General features: G+C 43.8%; 1 protein-coding gene across 1 annotated transcript in view; it reads left to right on the top strand.

Annotated features, from left to right (window-relative positions):
- Positions 1-1,554: 1,554 nt before the first annotated feature.
- The window catches only part of LOC308376178 (metal transporter CNNM4), a gene marked incomplete at both ends in the record, with an annotated part of 28,861 nt that continues 9,697 nt past the window's right edge, over positions 1,555-20,718 (top strand). The window contains 4 exons of the mRNA XM_080852456.1: positions 1,555-2,947; positions 9,302-9,445; positions 9,566-9,700; positions 11,114-11,283. Of these exons, the coding sequence (XP_080708582.1) occupies positions 1,555-2,947; positions 9,302-9,445; positions 9,566-9,700; positions 11,114-11,283 (1,842 nt within the window). The remainder of the gene's footprint in view (positions 2,948-9,301; positions 9,446-9,565; positions 9,701-11,113; positions 11,284-20,718) is intronic.

Below are 20,718 nucleotides of genomic sequence, written 5' to 3' on the forward strand. Positions count from 1 at the left end.
AGGCTGTGCATACTATAGACAATGAATCAGAGACACTTGTCTTGACTAGATTACACTCACTTTGATCATAAAAGCATCGTACATTTAAAATAAGAAATGAAAGATGAACTCTAGTGCAGCTTACCTGTTTTACAATAATTTGACCTTTGACCTTAATTTGATGTTTCTTTTTTCTTCAGCTGTTATTTACGGCAGTGATATCAACAAATAGTGATGTGTTTAGAATATCAAAATAAGTCAAAATTTCATATGAAGTTGCTGCTATCACGTCCAAGAGTAAGACCAAGGTTGAAAGAGTTTATTCTCTAATTTAATATATGCAGTCATGGTTGTCTAGCCATATGTTGCCTGTTATTTTGTAGCAGATTGTCAAATTCATGTTTATTTATAATCAAAAACTTGAAATAAATAGCCATTAACTTGCTCATGAAAAATGCAGTCCGGTAAATCAAAACTACATATGTATTCTGTATTTTACTGTATTTGAGTAATGCAGAGACTAATGTCAAGTAAACAAAGTAATGAAATGATTACAAAGAGCAAAACAAAAAGAAAAGTTTTCACAATGTTCTCTCCACTGTTTTTTTCCTGTGAGTTGAAGTACACTTCTTTTCAACTTTTTCTTATTGACTATGTATTATGTGGATAAATTCCAATTTGTCAAGAAAGCACTGTCTTACAGTAAAGAGCCATATGAGTTACCGCTGTCGCCGTCTATTTTTGATAACAGTAACAAGGCTTTTTGCATGTGTCACAATTGACCACATGAGGGAGCTATAGTAACACACCGGCTCATCAATTTGCCACAGGTTACTATCCCTTAGTTGTTTTTCATGGTGCCTCCTAGGTATAGGTCTCAGTGTAGGGCGCGAAGTCATGTAAATGTAAGTAAATATCTACATTAGCATGTATTTTAACGTGTTGTGGTGGTAAGAAAGTGCCTCGGGTCTGTTTTGGGTCGGTCTCTACTTCAGACTGCACGGAAGTTTTAAGTACGGGGGGTGGTTAGACCACATTCACGTAGCACCATTGTCTGCGCCCTCCAATGATAAGATTTTTGGAGAAAATTTGGAAAATGTGTGAGGACATATTTCTCTGAATGAAAATGATGTGATCGCAACAGAAGGAGAAATTGGTTTGACTTGGTAAAGACACAAATCATGTTTACGTTTGGTAACGTGCAGGGTCACAAGACAGCCCAGCCTATGAAATTTCAAACCGGACGATTTCTGAATGTGTTAATTACCATCATAAAGTAGCCTACCTGAAATTCATCAGTGGGCTAGTTGTGTCAGTCGTATTTGAAATAATTCGTTATAAAAGGAGTGGGTGAATTAGCGAGTATGTCAAAGACAATTAATAGTAATACCTTGATACACCAGTCCACCTTAAAATATTCTAGTCCACCTTAAAATTAACCAGCGTGGTGGGCTCGATCTATTTCTGACGTCTCGAATGCAGATAGGAGTCGCGGTGGTATTATGCTAATGACGGGCGGGCCATGTGAAATGGCTAGGTGACGTCAAGTCTCATTTCGCGGAGAGTGAAACAAACATGGCGACAGAATGGAGTGGGCAGGCGTATATTCTCACTGTATTCGTTTTCATATGGATTGGAGTTGGTGAATGTTCGGGGACAGCGGTCTCCGAGGTAAGTAACAGCCGAATCTTTGGCATGCGGTTGTTACACAGCAACAAGGAGGCGACGACCACAGAGCAGGGGTTCATCCAGATAGTCGAAGAGAGTCACATCCTTCTCAGACTCTACGGACTACAGATCAATAATAACACCTGGGCAGATATTAAGTTTACGGAACAAGGCGACGACGACAACAGCGAAGATGACAATGGCGACTTTAACAGAACTTGTGTACATTTTACCAAAGATATTGTCATTTGGACTAACATGACCGCAAATGTCAAGGGTACATCGGCGGTACTGAGCCTAAAAATTAAACCGCTTCGGAAGAACGAGCCAAAAAAGGAATATGGTTTATGTGTCAGGGAAGAACAAGATGGTAAGTGGTACCTGTTGAAAAAACCTGATGGCTGGTTACAGGTGGTTGAGGAGAAACATAGTTTACTTCCCTTGTGGCTTCAGATTATAATCATATGCTGTCTCCTGGTTCTGTCTGGCATGTTCAGTGGGCTGAATCTTGGGCTTATGGCTTTGGACCCAATGGAGCTCCGAATCGTTCAAAGTTGTGGTACTGATAAAGAGAGAAGATACGCACGTAAGATAGAGCCCATACGGAGGAAAGGAAACTACTTGTTGTGTTCTCTTCTCCTTGGAAATGTGTTAGTCAACACCACGCTTACCATCCTGCTTGACGACCTCATAGGATCAGGTTTTGGTGCTGTGATTGCCTCTACCAGCGGCATCGTCGTGTTCGGCGAAATCGTGCCTCAGGCTCTATGCTCCCGCCACGGTCTGGCTGTTGGTGCCAACACCATCACGGTCACCAAATTATTCATGTTACTCACATTCCCACTGTCGTTTCCTATAAGCAAGATACTGGACTGTGTACTTGGACAGGAGATCGGCACAGTTTACAATCGGGAGAAGCTGGTTGGGATGCTGAAAGTGACAGAGCCATACAACGACCTTGTCAAAGAGGAGCTAAACATGATTCAGGGTGCTTTGGAGCTTCGGACGAAGACAGTAGAGGACGTGATGACGCCTGTCAATGACTGCTTCATGATCAACAGTGACACCGTACTTGACTTTAACACCATGTCAGAGATTATGGAGAGTGGCTACACGCGCATCCCGGTGTTCGAGGGGGAACGTTCCAACATCGTGGACATTCTCTTCGTCAAGGACTTGGCCTTTGTGGACCCAGACGACTGCACAACCCTCAAAACCATCACCAAGTTCTACAACCACCCGGTCCACTTCGTGTTCCATGATACCAAGTTGGATTCCATGTTAGAAGAGTTCAAAAAAGGTTAGCCTCTGTTTTAGTGTCCTCTTACAAATGCTCATCAATTTGTTATATCAATGCGAATGCCTACCCTAGATACATGGAAAGTTGGAAGAGAAGGGGACTGTCTATGGTGAACAATAAGAGTAGCCGTAATTTGATGCCTAGCAGTAGTTTCCCTACTATGTAGACTAAATCACATGTAAAACAAGCCATGTTTGTACACAGTGTGAAGTGAAAGGGGGAGCACTTAGACAAAGTGATCACTGGACCAAGTTAGGCCAATGCTACAAACAGTAGGGATAGTCTCAGGTCAGGCAGTGATTTTCTTCCTTATTGCTGTTTGCTGCTACCACCTTTGCCATGAGTGTAGCGACATGCCGCTCTTCAGGTAGGGTGTGTGTGTGTGTGTGTGTGTGTGTGTGTGTGTGTGTGTGTGTGTGTGTGTGTGTGTGTGTGTGTGTGTGTGTGTGTGTGTGTGTGTGTGTGTGCATGCTTGCGTGTGTGTATGCGTATGTGTGTGTGTGTACACTTTCAGTTGGCCTATCTTATCTCAGTTCAGTCAAATCCCTTTAGTCTAAGGGGAACTGATAATGGCTGACAATTACCACCCCCACCCACAAAAGTAAACACACTTGTCTGTCATTATTCTGCCCCTTTCTGACAGTTGGCTGTGGATAAAAGATCTTTTCAGCAGGACTTAGTAATGCCATTGCTGTTTGTCCACACGCTAGGTGAAGTTGACAAACTTGAGGCGATCGTTTTGATAGCCTCATCTGGTTTACAGATTACTTTAGTGATTCAGCACTCCCCTGAGTGGATCACTGTCAGGGATTTAAAAACGGCAGTTCAGCCAACACCACACCTCTCTCCTTTTTCTCCCTCTGAAGACACTGAAATAGCCTGCACCAATCAACACCAGCTCCGCGTCAGGTGCTGCCTAGTGTGAGGCACGGCCTAGGTGTGTAGTAGGGGTGTGACATGCACTGTACACTCAAAGTTCACCTATGGAATGTGCTTAACCGGTTGGCTTGGGGCTTGGCCACTGACAGGCAGAGGATAGTTTGATATTGTACACAGTTCTAGCCTACACGCATCTGTGTCCAGTTTGGGGCAGATTCGCCTAGTGTCTCTGGCACTGTCTGGGTGCGTATGGGTGGGACATGCTCTGATACACCTGAACATTCAAAGCCTGTTTGATTACCTATGGTATAAGCTCAACGGTTGGGGTCTTGGCCGTGGACGGGCAGGAGATCTTTTGATACAGGCTACTAGTTAAAGATAGGTATATCCTACACGTATCTGCATCCGGTTTGGGGCAGATCCGTTGTAGTGTGAGCCATTAGGACAACTTGACGCTCAATGCTTCATATCCTATGATATGTGCTCAACGGCAGGGCTCTCGCCCATTAAAGGCTGAGAACCGTGTGCTACTCTATAGTGAGAGACTTTCTTGTATGTGTAGGACTGTGTGCTGTAGAGAGAGGGTAGTGGAGTCCTGTGTCTGCTGCCAGACCTCTCACAGCATGCAGTTGTTCTCCTCCTCACCTCTCCCTCAGACTTTTTCAAGGTCGCCCGCTGTTATGATCTCTCTGTCCCAGCACCCGACTACCACCCCCCCCCCCCACACACACACACACACACATACACAAACACTCACACTCACACACACAGACAGTCTCTCTCTCGTACGCACGCATGCACACACACACACACACACAAACACACACACACACACATCCACTCTTTCTCTCTCTCTCTCTCACGCACACACACATACACACACACCCACTCTCTCTCTCACACACACACACACACACACACACTTAATCACATGCTAAGTGGTGGTGGTGACACAGCAGATCAGCATGCAGACATTTCTCTCAAGCCTCATGTACACTCACTCTGAGATTGCAACAAACTCTCAAACTTAACTGACCCTAACTGGCATTGATCAGGACTGGATCCGTTCTATTTTAAACTATACTCCGTAGGTCAGTGGGACCGCATTAGGTGCTTTAAAGATGCGGTTTGCGATTCCGTAAAAGTTTGTCTCCATTTGAGCTGACCAGCCAATCAAATTACACCCCTTCCCTCTGGTGCTAATGAGGCAACGTGTTGATTGGCTGGAAATAGTTTATGGCCATTATGTTTTTTGACTGTGAGGAGGCCTTTGAGTTGGCTGTACCCTCTGCAAACAGCTGCTATAGCAATGGAGATTTCCCTAAAACACAGTGGGTGATAGGATCGAGAGTGAGTTGATTGATTGATCAATTTAATTGATTGATTTGATTGATCTCTTTTTTCCTGCCGGCCTCATTGTGTGTCACTGTGTTGTATGTTTACCCATGAGTGAATGTTTACCCATGAGTGAATGTATGTTCTTTCATTCTCTTTGGAGTAATCGCATGAGAAACCGTCACCAAGTCTAACAGTGTAATCCCCAGTCCTGCCTTGTCAGTAGACAGTGTAAACATTGGCAGATGACACGATAAATGTGTTTAGTGAAGTGCTGCCTCTTTGATTAGAGGTACGGTATGTTGTCTTGAAGATGTTAAACTCCAAAACAGGCTGAAAAAATGACTAAACCCACAGCGTTCAATGTAATCCACACCAGCAAGCTCACGCAGTAAGCTCATTTGGTTGGAGTTCATCACAGCCTCCTTCTGTTGCTCTTGACTCAATTCCTCGGAGCTCTCTCATTGTCAGACGATGTTGGTGGTCACGTCTGTCTGTTTACGAGGAACATGAATCAGCAAATAAAATACACACACACACACACACACACACACACACACTTATACACACACATAGACGTCAGAAGATATTTTTAGAGTTCTGAATAAGATTTACCCAGCACTTATTGTATTCAGTTTCTCAAAATAGATCTGGCTTTGGTATGAGACCCTTAAGTATCAGCTTAAAGAACTTCACCTCTCATCTTGTCTATTAGCTTAGGCTAGCTTATGTTAAGTGAATGGAGTTAGTGGTATGGTACATTGTAATGTGTAAATCAGAGAGAAATACCCCTGTTTGTTTTTTGTACATTTTACTTCCCTCCTCTTGAGTTTTGCAGAAGTCTTGTGTGTGTGTGTGTGTGTGTGTGTGTGTATGTGTGTGTGCGCATGTGTGTGTGCGCCTCTTCTGTCTCCACCCCCATGAAAAACGATCCTTTGTGTCATGTGTCCTCAATGAGTGCCCTTTGGCATTGTGAATGCAATCAACTGCACGCACGTACACACACACACACACACACACACACACACACACACACACACACACACACATACACACACACAAACACACACACACACACACACACACATCACACACTATCTACCTGAGGAGCGGCATGTCGCTACAGAATGCGTCCAGGCTGGGTTAGACTGCTGCCACTCCCTACTCTGTGCTCTGCCAATGACTTCCACTCCCCAGCACACAGGTTTATAACAGGGCCTGTCAAACGATTTCTCAACCAGCACACTGATAAGGCAGCCTGACGCAAGACACACTCAGGATCTCCTTGGTCTTTTCTTTTTTCTTTTCATGACTGGCAATTTGTCAGTTTTTTCTCTCTCAGCTTCCCTGTGTTTCAGTTCTGTTGTTGCTGTAAAGAGAGGACCGATGGCCTAGAGCTTGATGGAGGGCCGGTGTAGAGCAACAACAGAGCAGAGGAAGAAAAAGAAGAAGCAGCGGGCGGATTGGCCCCTGTGCTGCTGTTAAGGCCAAAGGGCCTTTAGGGCTGTTTTTATGGAGGCCCTTCAGGTGTGCTTCTCCTGCTGCTGCTGAGTCACTCGGATTCCTCGGCTCCTGGCAGCAGGCGGACTCAGCAACCACCCCTTCCCCTACACGCACACACGCACACACGCACACACGCACACACGCACACACGCACACACGCACACACACACACACACACATAGGGTCATTTGACCTCCTCTCCGACATAAAGGGAGTCTGTCATGTGACCTGGGCTTCCCATGGTTTGCATCTGTTAAGTGTGTGTGTTTGGTGAGAGGGGGGATTGAAGTGTGTGTGTGCGTGTGCACTGGAGCCATAATCTCCTGCTGGTGTGTTTTTGTTTTGCCGGTGTGCAGTGCATTTTGCTGTTATCGTAACAGCTAACCAGGTTCTACATGTTTGTGTGTGTCTCTGGGTAGGTGTGTGTGTGTGTGTGACATAAGCTTCTTTGCGGTAATAGGATCATGGGGTCTTGCTTGTGCTGTCTGAAGACTTTTCTGAAATGTCTTCTAACTCTCCTCCCTCCCTCTTGGTGTCTTGTCATCACTTTATTTCGCTGAGTTGGACGATGTGAGGGATGTCACTCAGCTATGTCTATAGCACGTGTCTTCACCACAAATCAGATAACTTGATCTCTCCCTTTCTCTTTCTCTCTCCCTCTCTCTCTCTCTCTCTCTCTCTCTCGCTCCATTCCTCCTTCTCATCCTGACCTCTTGACTTATCTGTCTTGTCCCTGTCCTCCAAGCGCCCTCACCTCTTGACCAATCACGTCAATGTCTGTCTGAAGGGTCCTGTCTGCTGTGTAGTGTCTGTGATTCAGCTCTTCCTCTTTTTTTTTTTACATCTTTTTCTTCAGTCTGTTCACCACATATATGCATCTGTGCAGTTCTTCAGTTGTGTCTTTTAGCCTGAGATTATTTTCTTTCATTCACTTCCTGTTTGTATGTTGGTCTATAGACTTTCCTTTTGTTGCTTTGGAAAGTTGTTTTTAATTAATATCCTGAATGAGATCGGCTTGTTGATAAATGGTTCTGGCTGCATGCAATTAGCAAAAACAAGCTGACAGCCTCAGAAACGACTTGTGAGAAAAGCATGAACTCAGAACAGAACAGAACATCACTTTTTTTGGCCGACTGCGTTGACATGACACAGTGTGTAGAGACACTCTGTATATTAAGTTACAGTGTTCAATATGGACTGCAGGTGTCTCTGAGAAGCTCAAGCAACCCTCAAGATAATGGCCTGCACACAATTGTGTGGGGGTGTGTGTTCCATTTGTCAGTGAATATGCTGAATGTGTGTGTTCACACTTAAAACACATCAGTTATCTGATCGCATTGCGACACACTGTTCTGTATCACTGAGATCACTGGCAGCGACACCCTGAACAGTCCGGCTGGTTGGCACAATTTCCTTCTGTTTACGTGTGTGTGTGTGTGTGTGTGTGTGTGTGTGTGTGTGTGTGTGTGTGTGACAGAGAGGGTGAGAGACAGTGAACATTTGTGTGGGGGAGTAAGTGAGTGTCTCAACATGTGTGTTTGTGTGCATATGTGTGTGTACATGTATATATATATCAGTATGTGAATAAGATCATTAATAGCCCTATGGTTATTTCCAGTAAGGTGTGCTCTCCTAAAGTTTGGTTTTCTCTTGGCTGTTGTGTAGGACAGCTTAGCGCAGGCCAGGAATGAGCTAACATGAGCGCCAATGGCCTCCTAAGCAACTGGCTAGCAGTGAGTTTAGTTACTGTGTTGGTAGGAGGTATTAGGCTACGAGTGAGTTTTAGTAACTGTGTTGGTAGGAGGTATTAGGCTATGAGTGAGTTTTAGTTGCTGTGTTCGTATTAGGCTAGGAGTGAGTTTTAGTAACTGTGTTGGTAGGAGGTATTAGGCTATGAGTGAGTTTTAGTTGCTGTGTTCGTATTAGGCTAGGAGTGAGTTTTAGTAACTGTGTTGGTAGGAGGTATTAGGCTATGAGTGAGTTTAGTTGCTGTGTTGGTATTAGGCAAGGAGTGAGTTTTAGTAACTGTGTTGGTAGGAGGTATTAGGCTATGAGTGAGTTTTAGTAACTGTGTTGGTAGGAGGTATTAGGCTATGAGTGAGTTTTAGTAACTGTGTTGGTAGGAGGTATTAGGCTATGAGTGATTTTAGTTGCTGTGTTGGTAGGAGGTATTAGGCTACGAGTGAGTTTAGTTGCTGTGTTGGTAGGAGGTATTAGGCTATGAGTGAGTTTAGTTGCTGTGTTGGTATTAGGCAAGGAGTGAGGGGATACTCTTTCTTGTTGTTATCTTGTTGTCCAATAGCACATCTCTCAACACAGGATATTTGTGCACTGCTCTTTCAATGAAGACTCATAGTGAATCCTTTAGTCTGTAAAGAGAAGCCTGCTGAGTGCATATTGATCCAACCCGAGAATTTTAACTATTAAAGGCTGTACTGTACTGTTCAACTTCTACACACTGTGTGACTAAAGTTGTGGTTAGGAATTCCCTTTTAAATCCCAGCTGTTACTTCTCCTTAGGTTCTCCCAGTTTTACTTTGAGTTGTCCTTTCCCAGTTTTCCTTTCTTATGGTTTCTCCCTGGCAATGCTGATTGGCTAAATGGATTGATTGATCTGTGTGATGATATCCCCTGCAGGTAAATCTCACCTGGCCATCGTCCAGAAGGTGAACAATGAGGGCGAGGGCGACCCCTTCTATGAGGTGGTGGGGCTCGTCACTCTGGAAGATGTCATTGAGGAGATCATCAAGTCTGAGATCCTCGACGAGTCGGACCAGTATAGTAAGTCACCAGAGGAATGGGAAAGATGGGAAAAATGGGAGTGTCTGGGATGGGATACTGTCTCACTAGCTCTCAGTGGTCATCGTGTGTGTGTGTGTGTGTGTGTGTGTCTGATTTTAGCTGACAACCGCAACCGGAAAAAGGTGGCCCCCAACTCTTGCAAGAGGGACTTCTCAGCCTTCAAGCCCGAGGGCGATTCCAAGGTGAAGATCTCCCCACAACTTCTACTGGCAGCACATCGCTTCCTGGCCACAGGTGAGTTATGGTCCACACTCACACACACACACACACACACTTAGTCTCACACACACACTTAGTCTCACACACACACACACACTTAGTCTCACACACACACACACACACACACACACTTAGTCTCACACACACACACTCACACATTCTCTCTCTCACACAGGCACACACACACTTTCTCTCTCACACACACACACATTCTCTCTCTCTCACACACACTTAGTCTCACACACACATTCTCTCTCTCACACATGCACACACGTACACACACTTAGTCTCACACACACACATTCTCTCTCACACGCGCACACAAACTTAGTCTCCCACACACACCCACACGTACACACACTGAGTCTCCCACACACACATACACACACACACACAAACTCCCCCTCTCTCTCTCACACACACACACACACACACACACACACACACACACACACACACACACACACAGTCTTAATCTCTCTCTGTCTCTCTCACACACACAACTCTTTCACTCTTACACACACTCTTACACACAACTCTTTCACTCTTACACACATGTTTTATCACGCAGGAGCACGTGTACCGGTGCATGCTGTCTCTCTGACACACACCCACCCACACACACAGTTGGATGAGCTCAAGATGTCTTAGGAAAGAAAGAACTCTTTTCATTTTCACTTCATTGCAGTTCCGATGTATTAGTTCAGCCCCCCTTAGCGACGTGCAGGGTCTCCAGGGTTACAGACACTAAAACCTGTACGGTTACCAAGAGCAAAGCTAAAACTTCAGCCTTTTAACCGGAAGGGCAGGAGCTTAGATGAAAACATGGGTATGTCATTGGAATTAGGAGGCAGAAAGACAAAGCCAAATCATGCATACCACGCAAGCACACACGCACACACGCACGCACGCACACACACACACAGCTATTGCTATTGGTCAGTGTTATATATTTTCACAAACATTGGTGAGTGTGGTAAACTACAACACAGTGAAAAAAAACAAGCTCAACTAAATGCAGTAATGCAGCCAGGTGTGTTTAATAGGCGACTTTAACTGATAAGCTGATTTTTTTTAATGAGAATTCTCATCAGTCAGGTGACTCTCTGTCTGTCTCCCTCACGCGCACACACACACACACACACACACACACACACACACACACACACACACACACACACATACAAAAACACATACACATATACACAACCCCTTCACTCTTACACAAAAGAAGTGGGAAATTCTTTCTTTTGATTGTCAGTATGTACATGTCGATGTGTATTTTAAAGGAGTGTAAAATACGATTGTGTAAGAACTAAAATTGGTAGTCCCAAGTGAGATCTAGATGACAAAAAAAAATAAAAATGACATCATCTTATTTAAGAACCCAGTTGCTTACCACCCTCTTTGCTGTTCTTGAAAACCCAGAGGTGAGCTTGTTCAGCCCGGACCAGATCTCTGAGAAGGTTCTACTGCGGATCCTCAAGCACCCAGACGTGATCCAGGAAATCAAGTTCACCGACAACGACAAGCGCTCTCCACAGCACTACGTCTACCAGAGGGGCAAGGCAGTGGACTACTTCATCCTCATCCTGCAGGTAACCCACACAGGCACCTTTCCCCTGGGACAGTTTGTACTGGGAGGTATTTAAGCTGTAAAATATAAATAAAAAAGCTAGGGTTTTGAGAGAATGGTCAATACTGTGGGCTTGACATGGTAAGTGCAGTCAGATTTCAAAGTGTAGTTGCATGCATTATAATGCAACACTTGTTTTAACGGAGAAAAAAAAAACATATCCATTTTTACTAATATCCACCAATATCCAAAGGGATTGTGACATGTTTAAGGCACATTGGGTCTGTATTGACATTCATTATGAGAACTAAACCCCTGTTGTAGAAACTGATCCAGTACAGCACACGGGAAGAACCCAGAACTCTTGACCCAAGCCTGATGGCACTGGGTGGTGATTCCCTGAACCGCGCTAGCATCTGTTTAAACAAGCTGTTCAGTTTTAATGTATGCCCCCTATCTAGTGTGCTATACAGGTTAAGGAGAGAATGTATGGCACCGTTCAGCGGCGTAATAACGACTTGACGGGCCCGAGTGCAAACCAGCCATCGGAGGCCCCCTTACCGTCTTATCGTCAGGTGAAACTAATGATTTTGCGACTTTGAGAGGCACAGGCAAATGTACTAATGATGTACAATACACATTAAGGGTCGCTACAATATGTTGTCATGAAAACACCAATGAACACAGTATTTCATCCATCAAACTGATTTTGGAGAAACAGTGTATAATGAGCAGATGGGATAACACATGGGAAAACATTAATACAACTTCTTCAGGGGGTTATCAAACATAATTGTGAATTACGAACATTTACATGGATTTATGGGAACAGCAGCTCGACAGCGCCTCGTCTGCAAAATAAACTTCCTCCAACAATATCACGTAGACCTATGCGCAAAGTAACTTATTCTTTTAACAACATTGAAGCGAAAAATTACATTTCAAGTACCATTAGGCGTATAAAAAAATGCATGACGTTTAGAATGGCATCCTACGAGCCTTGGGTTGAGCAAAATTATCAACAATTTCAGAAATGTTCAACTCCCTGGCCCGGATGCTTTCGATGGACAGGGTAGCTAATCCACTCAGTATCTACTGCCCAATACTGCTCTTAAGTAGGTCTTAATCATCTTTTGTTTAGAAAATGATCGCTATGCTGTGGCTACGGTCACAGGTACAGTAAGAAACAATAGCAGAGCCATGCACACCTGGCCACATGCTGATGTAACCGAGTGGTTATCAACAATATGAGTATTTGCTATCTGTTGCACTCATGACTGCTGAGAAATCGCTGCTTTAAAAGCAGGTTGTAAACTATAGGAGTTGCGCTGGAAACGTGGGCGCAATGTCCCTGTCATAGTGGTCAGACAAAACTTTTGCCTTTCCAAACAGCTCATCATCTCCTGCGAGTTGAAGGGTACTGGGATGTAAAGCATAGAAGACATGACCGGTTGCTCGCGTACTACTGAATCTTTGGGAAAGCTGGCTGATTATGATGTCTAGATTTAGCTATTTTCCGACTACATCCTGCAAAATATTTTACAATATCTAACCTGGCTGCTGCCTTAGCCTATAGGCCTATACAGTGGGGAAAATAAGTATTTGAACCCCTACCGATTTCGTAAGTTTGGCCACTTGTAAAGAAATGTGTGATCTAGAATTGTAATGGTAGGTGTATTTTAACAGTGAGAAACAGAATATCAACAAACTGCATTTTATAACATTTATGACTTCATTTGCATTTGATGCAAAAAATAAGTATTTGAACCCCCAAGCAAACAGCAAGAATTCTGGCTCACAATGACCAGTTATGTGCCCAAGAAGCACACAGATTAGTCCTCATTAGGTCTAACAAGGTACACCTGATCTCAACTGGTGACGTTTATAAAAGAAACCTGTCCAAAGAATCATACTTCACACCTTCAACCTCACCACCATGGGCAAGACCAAAGAGTTGTCCAAGGACGTCAGAGATAAGATTGTAGACCTGCACAAGTCTGGAATGGGCTACAAAACCATTGGCAAGCAGCTTGGTGAGAAGCAGACAACTATTGGTGCTATTATTCGTAAATGGAAGCAACACCAAACAAATGTTAATCGCTCTAGGTCTGGGGCTCCATGCAAGATATCCCCTTGTGCGGTATCAGTGATCATTCGAAAGGTGCAGAATAACCCCAGAACTACACAGGGGGAGCTTGTGAATGATCTCAAGGCAGCTGGGACCAGAGTCACCAAGAAAGCCATTGGCAACACACCACGCCGTATTTTTTTTAAGTACTGCAGCACTTGCAAGGTCCCCCTGCTCAAGGAAGCGCATGTACAGGGCCATCTGAAGTTTGCCATTGCACACTTGAATGATTCTAAGGAGGATTTGGAGACAGAATGTGGTCAGATGATACCAAAATCAAGCTCTTTGGCATCAACTCGACTTGCCGTGTTTGACAGGGGGGAATGCTGAATATGACCCCAAGAGTACATCATACCCACCATCAAGCATGGAGGTGGAAACATTATGCTTTGGGGCTGTTTCTCTGCCAAGGGCACAGGACGACTCCACCGCATCAAGGGGACTATGGATGGGGCCATGTAACGTGGAATATTGGGCTTGAACCTCATTCCCTCATTCCCTCCCATTGAAAACGCAACCTTAAAGATTTGGAGAGGATCTGCAAAGAGGAGTGGACCAAAATCCCTCCTAAGATGTGTGGAAACCTGGTGACCAACTACAAGAAACGTCTGACGTCTGTGCTTGCCAACTAGGGTTATTCCACCAAGTACTAAGTCATTTTTGTCAGTCAGTTTTGCTAGGGGTTCACTTATTTTTTACATCAAATGACAATAAAGTCATAAATGTTGTTAAATGCATTTTTACAGTGCATGAAATGCCCTGTATTGTTATTCCTAGGCATTTTCTTCTTCTTCTTCTTCTTATTCTTCTTACCTTTTTCTGCGATTAATTCAGCCCGAACCGCTTAACGTAGAAGCTTCATTCAAACTTTGTCGCGTAGGTCTTGTAAAGGACACTTATGCTATGTATTTTTCACTTTTCTAAACTTTATACTTTTTAAGATATTAAATAAAAACGAATCGAAATTTTCCCATTGACTTACATTGGGCCATTATGACATCATAATAGGGTCTTTAAACTGGCTTGCACCTGTGCTTCACTGACAGCTGCGCCAAATCAAAGGAACCTCTTCTCTGTCCCTCTCAATTTAACTGTAACTAGGAACATTAAGACACCTTCCATTCTCTCCTTTTTTTTTCTCTCCATCTCTCCATCTTTCTCTCTATCCCTCTCGGTCTACTTTCTCTCACACTCAATCTCTCTTCTTCACTCCATTTTTATCTCCTTTTTTCAATATTTTCACTCTCTTTTTCTCTTTCACTCTTCTTTCCTTCTTCCACTCTTCTTTCCTTCTTTCACTTTTCTTTCTTTTCTTCACTCTCCTTTCTTCTTTCCTTCTTTCACTCTTCTTTCCTTTTCTTCTTTCCTTCTTTAACTATTATTTCCTTCTTTCACTCTTCTTTCCTTTCTTCACTCTTCTTTCTTTTCTTCTTCCACTCTTCTTTCCTTTCTTCACTCTTCTTTCTTTTCTTCTTTCCTTCTTTCACTCTTCTTTCCTTCATCCTATCTTCTCTCCTTTCTTCACTCTTTTATCCTTTCTTCTTTCCTTCTTCCACTCTTCTTTCCTTTCTTCTTTCCTTCTTTCACTCTTCTTTCTTTTCTTCTTCCTTTCCTAACATTTCATGCACTGGTATTTCCTTCAGGAAATGCATTTTCTAGTTTTTGTTGATATTCTGTTTCTCACTGTTAATATACACCTACCATTACAATTATAGATCACACATTTCTTTGCAAGTGGCCAAACTCGCCAGGGGTTCAAATACTTATTTTCGGCACTGTACGTGTATTGTATGACGTTTTATAGCCATGTCTAAATGCATTCCATTAGGCTATACCAGACAGTAAACGTTATGTGATTAGCCTACCCTGGTGGGCCTCATTGCTGTTGGGCTGGGGGTCAGACGTAGCGTTATCCTGAACACTCCTCGCCACAAATCCAAATTAAGATAATAGTTCGCCCTCCTCTCCGGAGTGTTTCCCATCCTGTGTTGTGTTGCATTGCGTGTTGAGTAAGCGAGAAGTAGGCTACCCCATGCCCTTCAAACACAAAAGTGGCTGCAGGAAGCGGCACAAACGCAAAGCGCAGGATGAAAGGGTGGCAAAACTGCCAAAATTATCTTCATTTGGATTTGTGGTGAGGAGTGTTCAGGATAACGCTACGTCTGACCCCCAGCCCAACAGCAAGGAGGCCACAGCATAGCGATCATTTTCTAAACAAAAGATGATTAAGACCTACTTAAGAGCAGTATTGGGCAGTAGATACTGAGTGGATTAGCTACCCTGTCAATCGAAAGCCTCCGGGCCAGGGAGTTGAACATAATTAATTTTGCTCAACGCAAGGCTCGTAGGATGCCATTCTAAACTTCATGCATGTTATGTTTTTTTATACGCCTAATGGTACTTGAAATTTATTTTTTCGCTTCAATGTCGTTAAAAGAATAAGTTACTTTGCGCATAGGTCTACGTGATATTGTTGGAGGAAGTTTGTTTTGTAATTGATTGCAGCAGACGAGGCGCTGTCGAGCGGCTGTTCCCATAAATCCATGTAAATGTTCGTAATTCACAATTATGTTTGATAACCCCCTGAAGAAGTTTTATTAATGTTTTCCCATGTGTTATCCAATCTGCTCATTATACACTGTTTCTCCAAAATCAGTTTGATCTATGAAATACTGTGTTCATTGGTGTTTTCATGACAACATATTGTAGCGACCCTTAATGTGTATTGTACATCATTAGTACATTTGCCTGTGCCTCTCAAAGTCGCAAAATCATTAGTTTCACCTGATGATACGACGGTAAGGGGGCCTCCGATGGCTGGTTTGCACTTGGGCCCGTTAAGTCGTTATTACGCCGCTGAGCAGAGCCGTGCACACCTCGCTGTATGCTGAGGTAACCAAGTGGTTATCAACAATCTGAGTATTTGCTATCTGTTGCACTCATGACTGCTGAGAAATCGCTGCTTTAAAAGCAGGGCGTGAACTATAGGAGTTGTGCTGGAAACGTTGGCGCAATGTCCCTGTCATAGTGGTCATTGCCACGGACCCTAGTGCAGCTGCACACCCTGCACTCCCTATAGTTACGCCACTGGCACGGTTGCTAACCACATATCCCAGGGTTTGTGGGCAGGTGTGGCGAGGAGTCATTCAGCCTTCAGCTGTAATAATGGTTCTTACCCTCATCTATTCAGAGTCAAGGCAATGCTGGTCACAGGTTTAACCTTTAACCTTTAACTAGGGCTGGGGGTAAACGATTATTTTCTAAACGATTAATCTGGCGATTATTTTATCGATTAGTCGACTAATCTAATGACTAATTGGACGATTAGTCTAACGATTATTTTTCTGTTGCTCGATTAAAACCATAATGTATCTCAAATAAATACCAAAAAAATCTTAATAATATACTTTATTGAGCACCGTTTTGCACAGCAAAAGTCCAACAATGCATTTAATGTTTATCTAGAGGCACAGTCAAAATGTTTGGTACTCAAATGAGCCCTATCACACTTGGATGTGGTGCTCATTAATTTAAATGTTTTCAGTGCTCATAAAAACATAATGCCCATAACATCATTGAATATTAATGTCTGCCTAATATTCGTTCCAATTTTAGGCTATATATATTTTGAATAGGCCTAATCAAATTTATTATAGCCTATTAACGAAGTTTGTAGTCAAAGCTATAGTGAAAAGGCAGGCTGTAGCCTAAAACTGTGTTTGCTACAAACACTCATTAAAAACTGATGCTAATTATCTGGGGAAAATTCTCTAACTGGAGTCAAGTTGTCATTGCTTGTATCAAACCATTGTGAATTTGTTGTAACATTAAAACAGGAGACGACTTACTCCTTGTAGAAGAATGATGCTCAGAGCTCCAGTGGTTTCCTCAGGTGAACGAAACTTTCTGAACATCAGTCGCGCGCAATGCCAGGATGCTTTATTTTAATTGGTTTCTGGGTTAAGTCTTACCCAGATACAACAGATACAAAACATACGTTTTTTTCTGATTGGCTATTGTGTAGCCCAGTTCTTTTTTTGGATTGGCTGATAAGTGGCACCTGACCTCACGTCAGAACTCAAGGGGATTCGGGGAGACGTGCTTGATTCCTCCATGGTGAGGGCAGCGCGGCCAGGTCATGTTTGTGCGCAGCGGAACATTATATAGCCTAGACTCTAGGCTCAAAAAACATGGTAAAGAATGCATACACGCGCACACTCACACGCATGTACACTTCTGACAGGCAAATTGCTTTTTATGGGGGAGGTTTTCCTAAAACCTTTTAAATTTAAACCTGCAACATTTAAAAGTTTACCTTATAAAGTTATAGTATGTATCATGATTCACTACGTTTTTTTTCAGCGTGAGAAATACGATGTGTGGCGGGAGTGCGTGATTAAAGACCGAAATGAGTGACTGTCACGCTTAATGCGTGACACTTGAGAGCCCTGCATTGGCGATCTAACGTAGTGAATCATGATACATACTATAAGCTGGCCAACGTTAGTCTAATGTTATGTGTTTGACTCGCAAATGACCACAGCATGAGTTAGCTCTCTGTGCCGTTTGTTCGTGCTTGGTTGCCGTGTTCTGCAGCCGTAAGTTAGATGCTAACTAACGTTAACTAAACTGGCACAGCTGTCTAGCCTCTAGTAGCTAACGTTAACTACTAGCAACCAAGCACGAACAAACTGCACGGAGAGCTAAGAAGAAAGTTAGCTAGCAGCACAAAAGTGCGCAGAGCTCAAGCTACACAACACACTGATCAAACGTTAAATTAATGTAACCAACGTTACTTATTGTCCCCTTCACGTGAGACAATGGGGTGCCTCCGCTTCAGATGCTCCCACATCGCTGTTGTGCTGGTGTGGTATGCCAACTCCATTTGGCAAAGACTGCAAATAAACGACACCTTTACGTTTGGGACTGAATTGAAGTATTGCCATACCTTTGATGATTTAGGGCGAGGTATTTGGACTTTTTATTTTAATGGGGCTTTTTGCAGGGCTTTGATGGGCATCCTGCTGTGAGGTGGTTGGCGTTTCTATCTCCAATCTAATTGCGCAATGTTTGTTTCTGTTTGGGTCAGCCACGTGTATGAGCCGAAGCGTCGACGTAAAAAAAAGGCGTCGTCGTAATTCTGAAATCGACGCGTCGACATCATTGACACGTCGCTACAGCACTACCTTTAACCTTTAAACCTCCATCACCAGCACAGGGCTCATAGGCGGCTTGTTTGGTGGGGAATGACTTAAACCACTGGGCCAGAGTGCTTGAGGTTAACACTGTCTTCCCTAAGCCATTTTAAGCCTCCTCTGGGGTAGGTAAACTGGGGGCGATGAGCCGATCTGGCTGATCCCGGGAGGCTGCACTGGTGAGGGGTGAGGGTTTGGAAGTCTGAGGAGATAGAGGGAGTTACTCTCTTAGTGACGATGGAGTAGCGGTACACTGGACCCTCGGCGTGTGAACACTGTCTGCGCGCTGCGCGTAGGACTGTGAGGTTATGTTTACTACGGAGCGTCAAGAAGTCACTAAGCGACGCAAAGAGAGGACCGAAGAGCGCAGGGTCGTGGGTCAACTTGGGGTCGACCCCGCCACACTCTAGACACAGCTCTGTCCTAATTGATCCCATCTGCAGACACATGAAGGGGAGGGGCTCTGCTGTCAATCACCTGCATTTACCAATGCTAATTCCCCTAACCTGCAGGGGGATGATTGGGTCATAGATAACATGGGTTGATGTATGTGAACAGTAAAGCTGGAGTAGGCAATGTGGGCAGTTCATTCCAACTTCTGCCACCCTTCACCATAGAATGAATTCTGCCCCTTTTCTTTTTACGTACCACATGATCTTTTTTTCTAGAATCCAGGAGGATTCCGGAGCCTGTTTATTTCCCAGAGAGTCTCTCTTTGAGGTGTGATGCCTAACCTTTCTAAATATGAAGTCAGCTATTTAGTATTCCAAAGGAAGAATAGTTTATAGCAGCTTGCAAATTGCTTGTAATTGCCGTCATTGCTATAAGCGGTCATTGTACAGACCCCTGACTTTTTCATGCCGTCCATTTTCCCATGATGACCCTCTTCCTCTTTCTCAGTGTGGGTTTGTGTGCATAGGAAAGAGATGTATGTAGAGAGAGAGAACAAAACTGTGAAAGGTGAGGCCATACTTACCAACTTCCAGTTTCTCTGTGTAGATGACAGGAACGTTTAACGACTTTTTTACTTTTACTTTTTTTTTTTTTTTCCAAAGAGTCAGTCAGCCCATCTCCACACTCTGAACCTTGCTCCCACAGTCTCCTGAGGTCTTCCCATGGGTCTGTTGTGTCACTACTTTCCACTAAACAGTCATTAGTCTGGGACACAAATCCAGTCATCATTTAGCACAACAAACCCCCCACCCCACCCCACCCCCTTCATCATCTCAATGGTATTTGCTCAGCATGGGAAAGTGCCAAGAACAGAATGTTCCATACATAGATGGTAGAGTTAGCGGGGGGTCAAAGGAGTCTTTTGTGTTATGTACCTACAGAGGTGTTCTTACAGTGTAGGTGTTCTTATTGCTGTACTGTTGGAAGATGTAAGTGAGTGTTTAGATAATGATTAGGTGTGTGTGTGTGTGTGTGTGTGTGTGTTTGTGTGTGCATGCGCACGTGTGTGTTCTTAGCCCAAATGTAAGATGTTTCCAATTCTGTGTGGGCTAGCTTGTCAGCTTGCTTGTTCTCCAGATAACAATGCAATTTAACCGTGGAATTGAGTTTATACCTCTTGTTAATTCAGTGTCTTTCTAAACAGACTCACTGTGGGAGACATGTCGATTGGGCAGATTAGTATTTACTATCGTTGTTATAGTTACTATTCAAACTAGTTCTGCGTCATAAACACTTAGGCAAGCGCTGAATGATGACTAAGCTTCCACCACAAAAGAGGTAGCATCTCCGACGTCATTCAGCCCATTTGTAGGTGAACCCGAAGCGGTGTGGCCCTGCTCAGGAGAAAGTCCAACCTGAGCACGGCGTGGCACATTTTCACGCCATTGAACTTGCAATTGGAAAATAAAACCCATTGGGGACTTCTCCTCCACGCTCCTCAACAAGAGGTGGTGAGATCGACAAAGGAAAAAAGAGAGGGAGGGAGCTGGAAAGAGAGAATGAGGGGATGGATAGAGAGAGAGATGGAGTCAGAGCATGTTAGAGGGTAGAAGGTAAAGAGAACGAGAGGCAGTTTGAGAGCTGAGAACCGTGGAGACAGGGAAAGAGTCCTCAGGATAAAAAATGGTTTAGGAGCCAAAAGGCTGGAAGGTAATGAAAGATGGCTCTGTGTGAGGACTAG

This window comes from Sprattus sprattus, assembly GCF_963457725.1.
Source record: "Sprattus sprattus genome assembly, chromosome: 15".
Classification (NCBI taxonomy): Eukaryota; Metazoa; Chordata; class Actinopteri; order Clupeiformes; family Clupeidae; genus Sprattus; species Sprattus sprattus.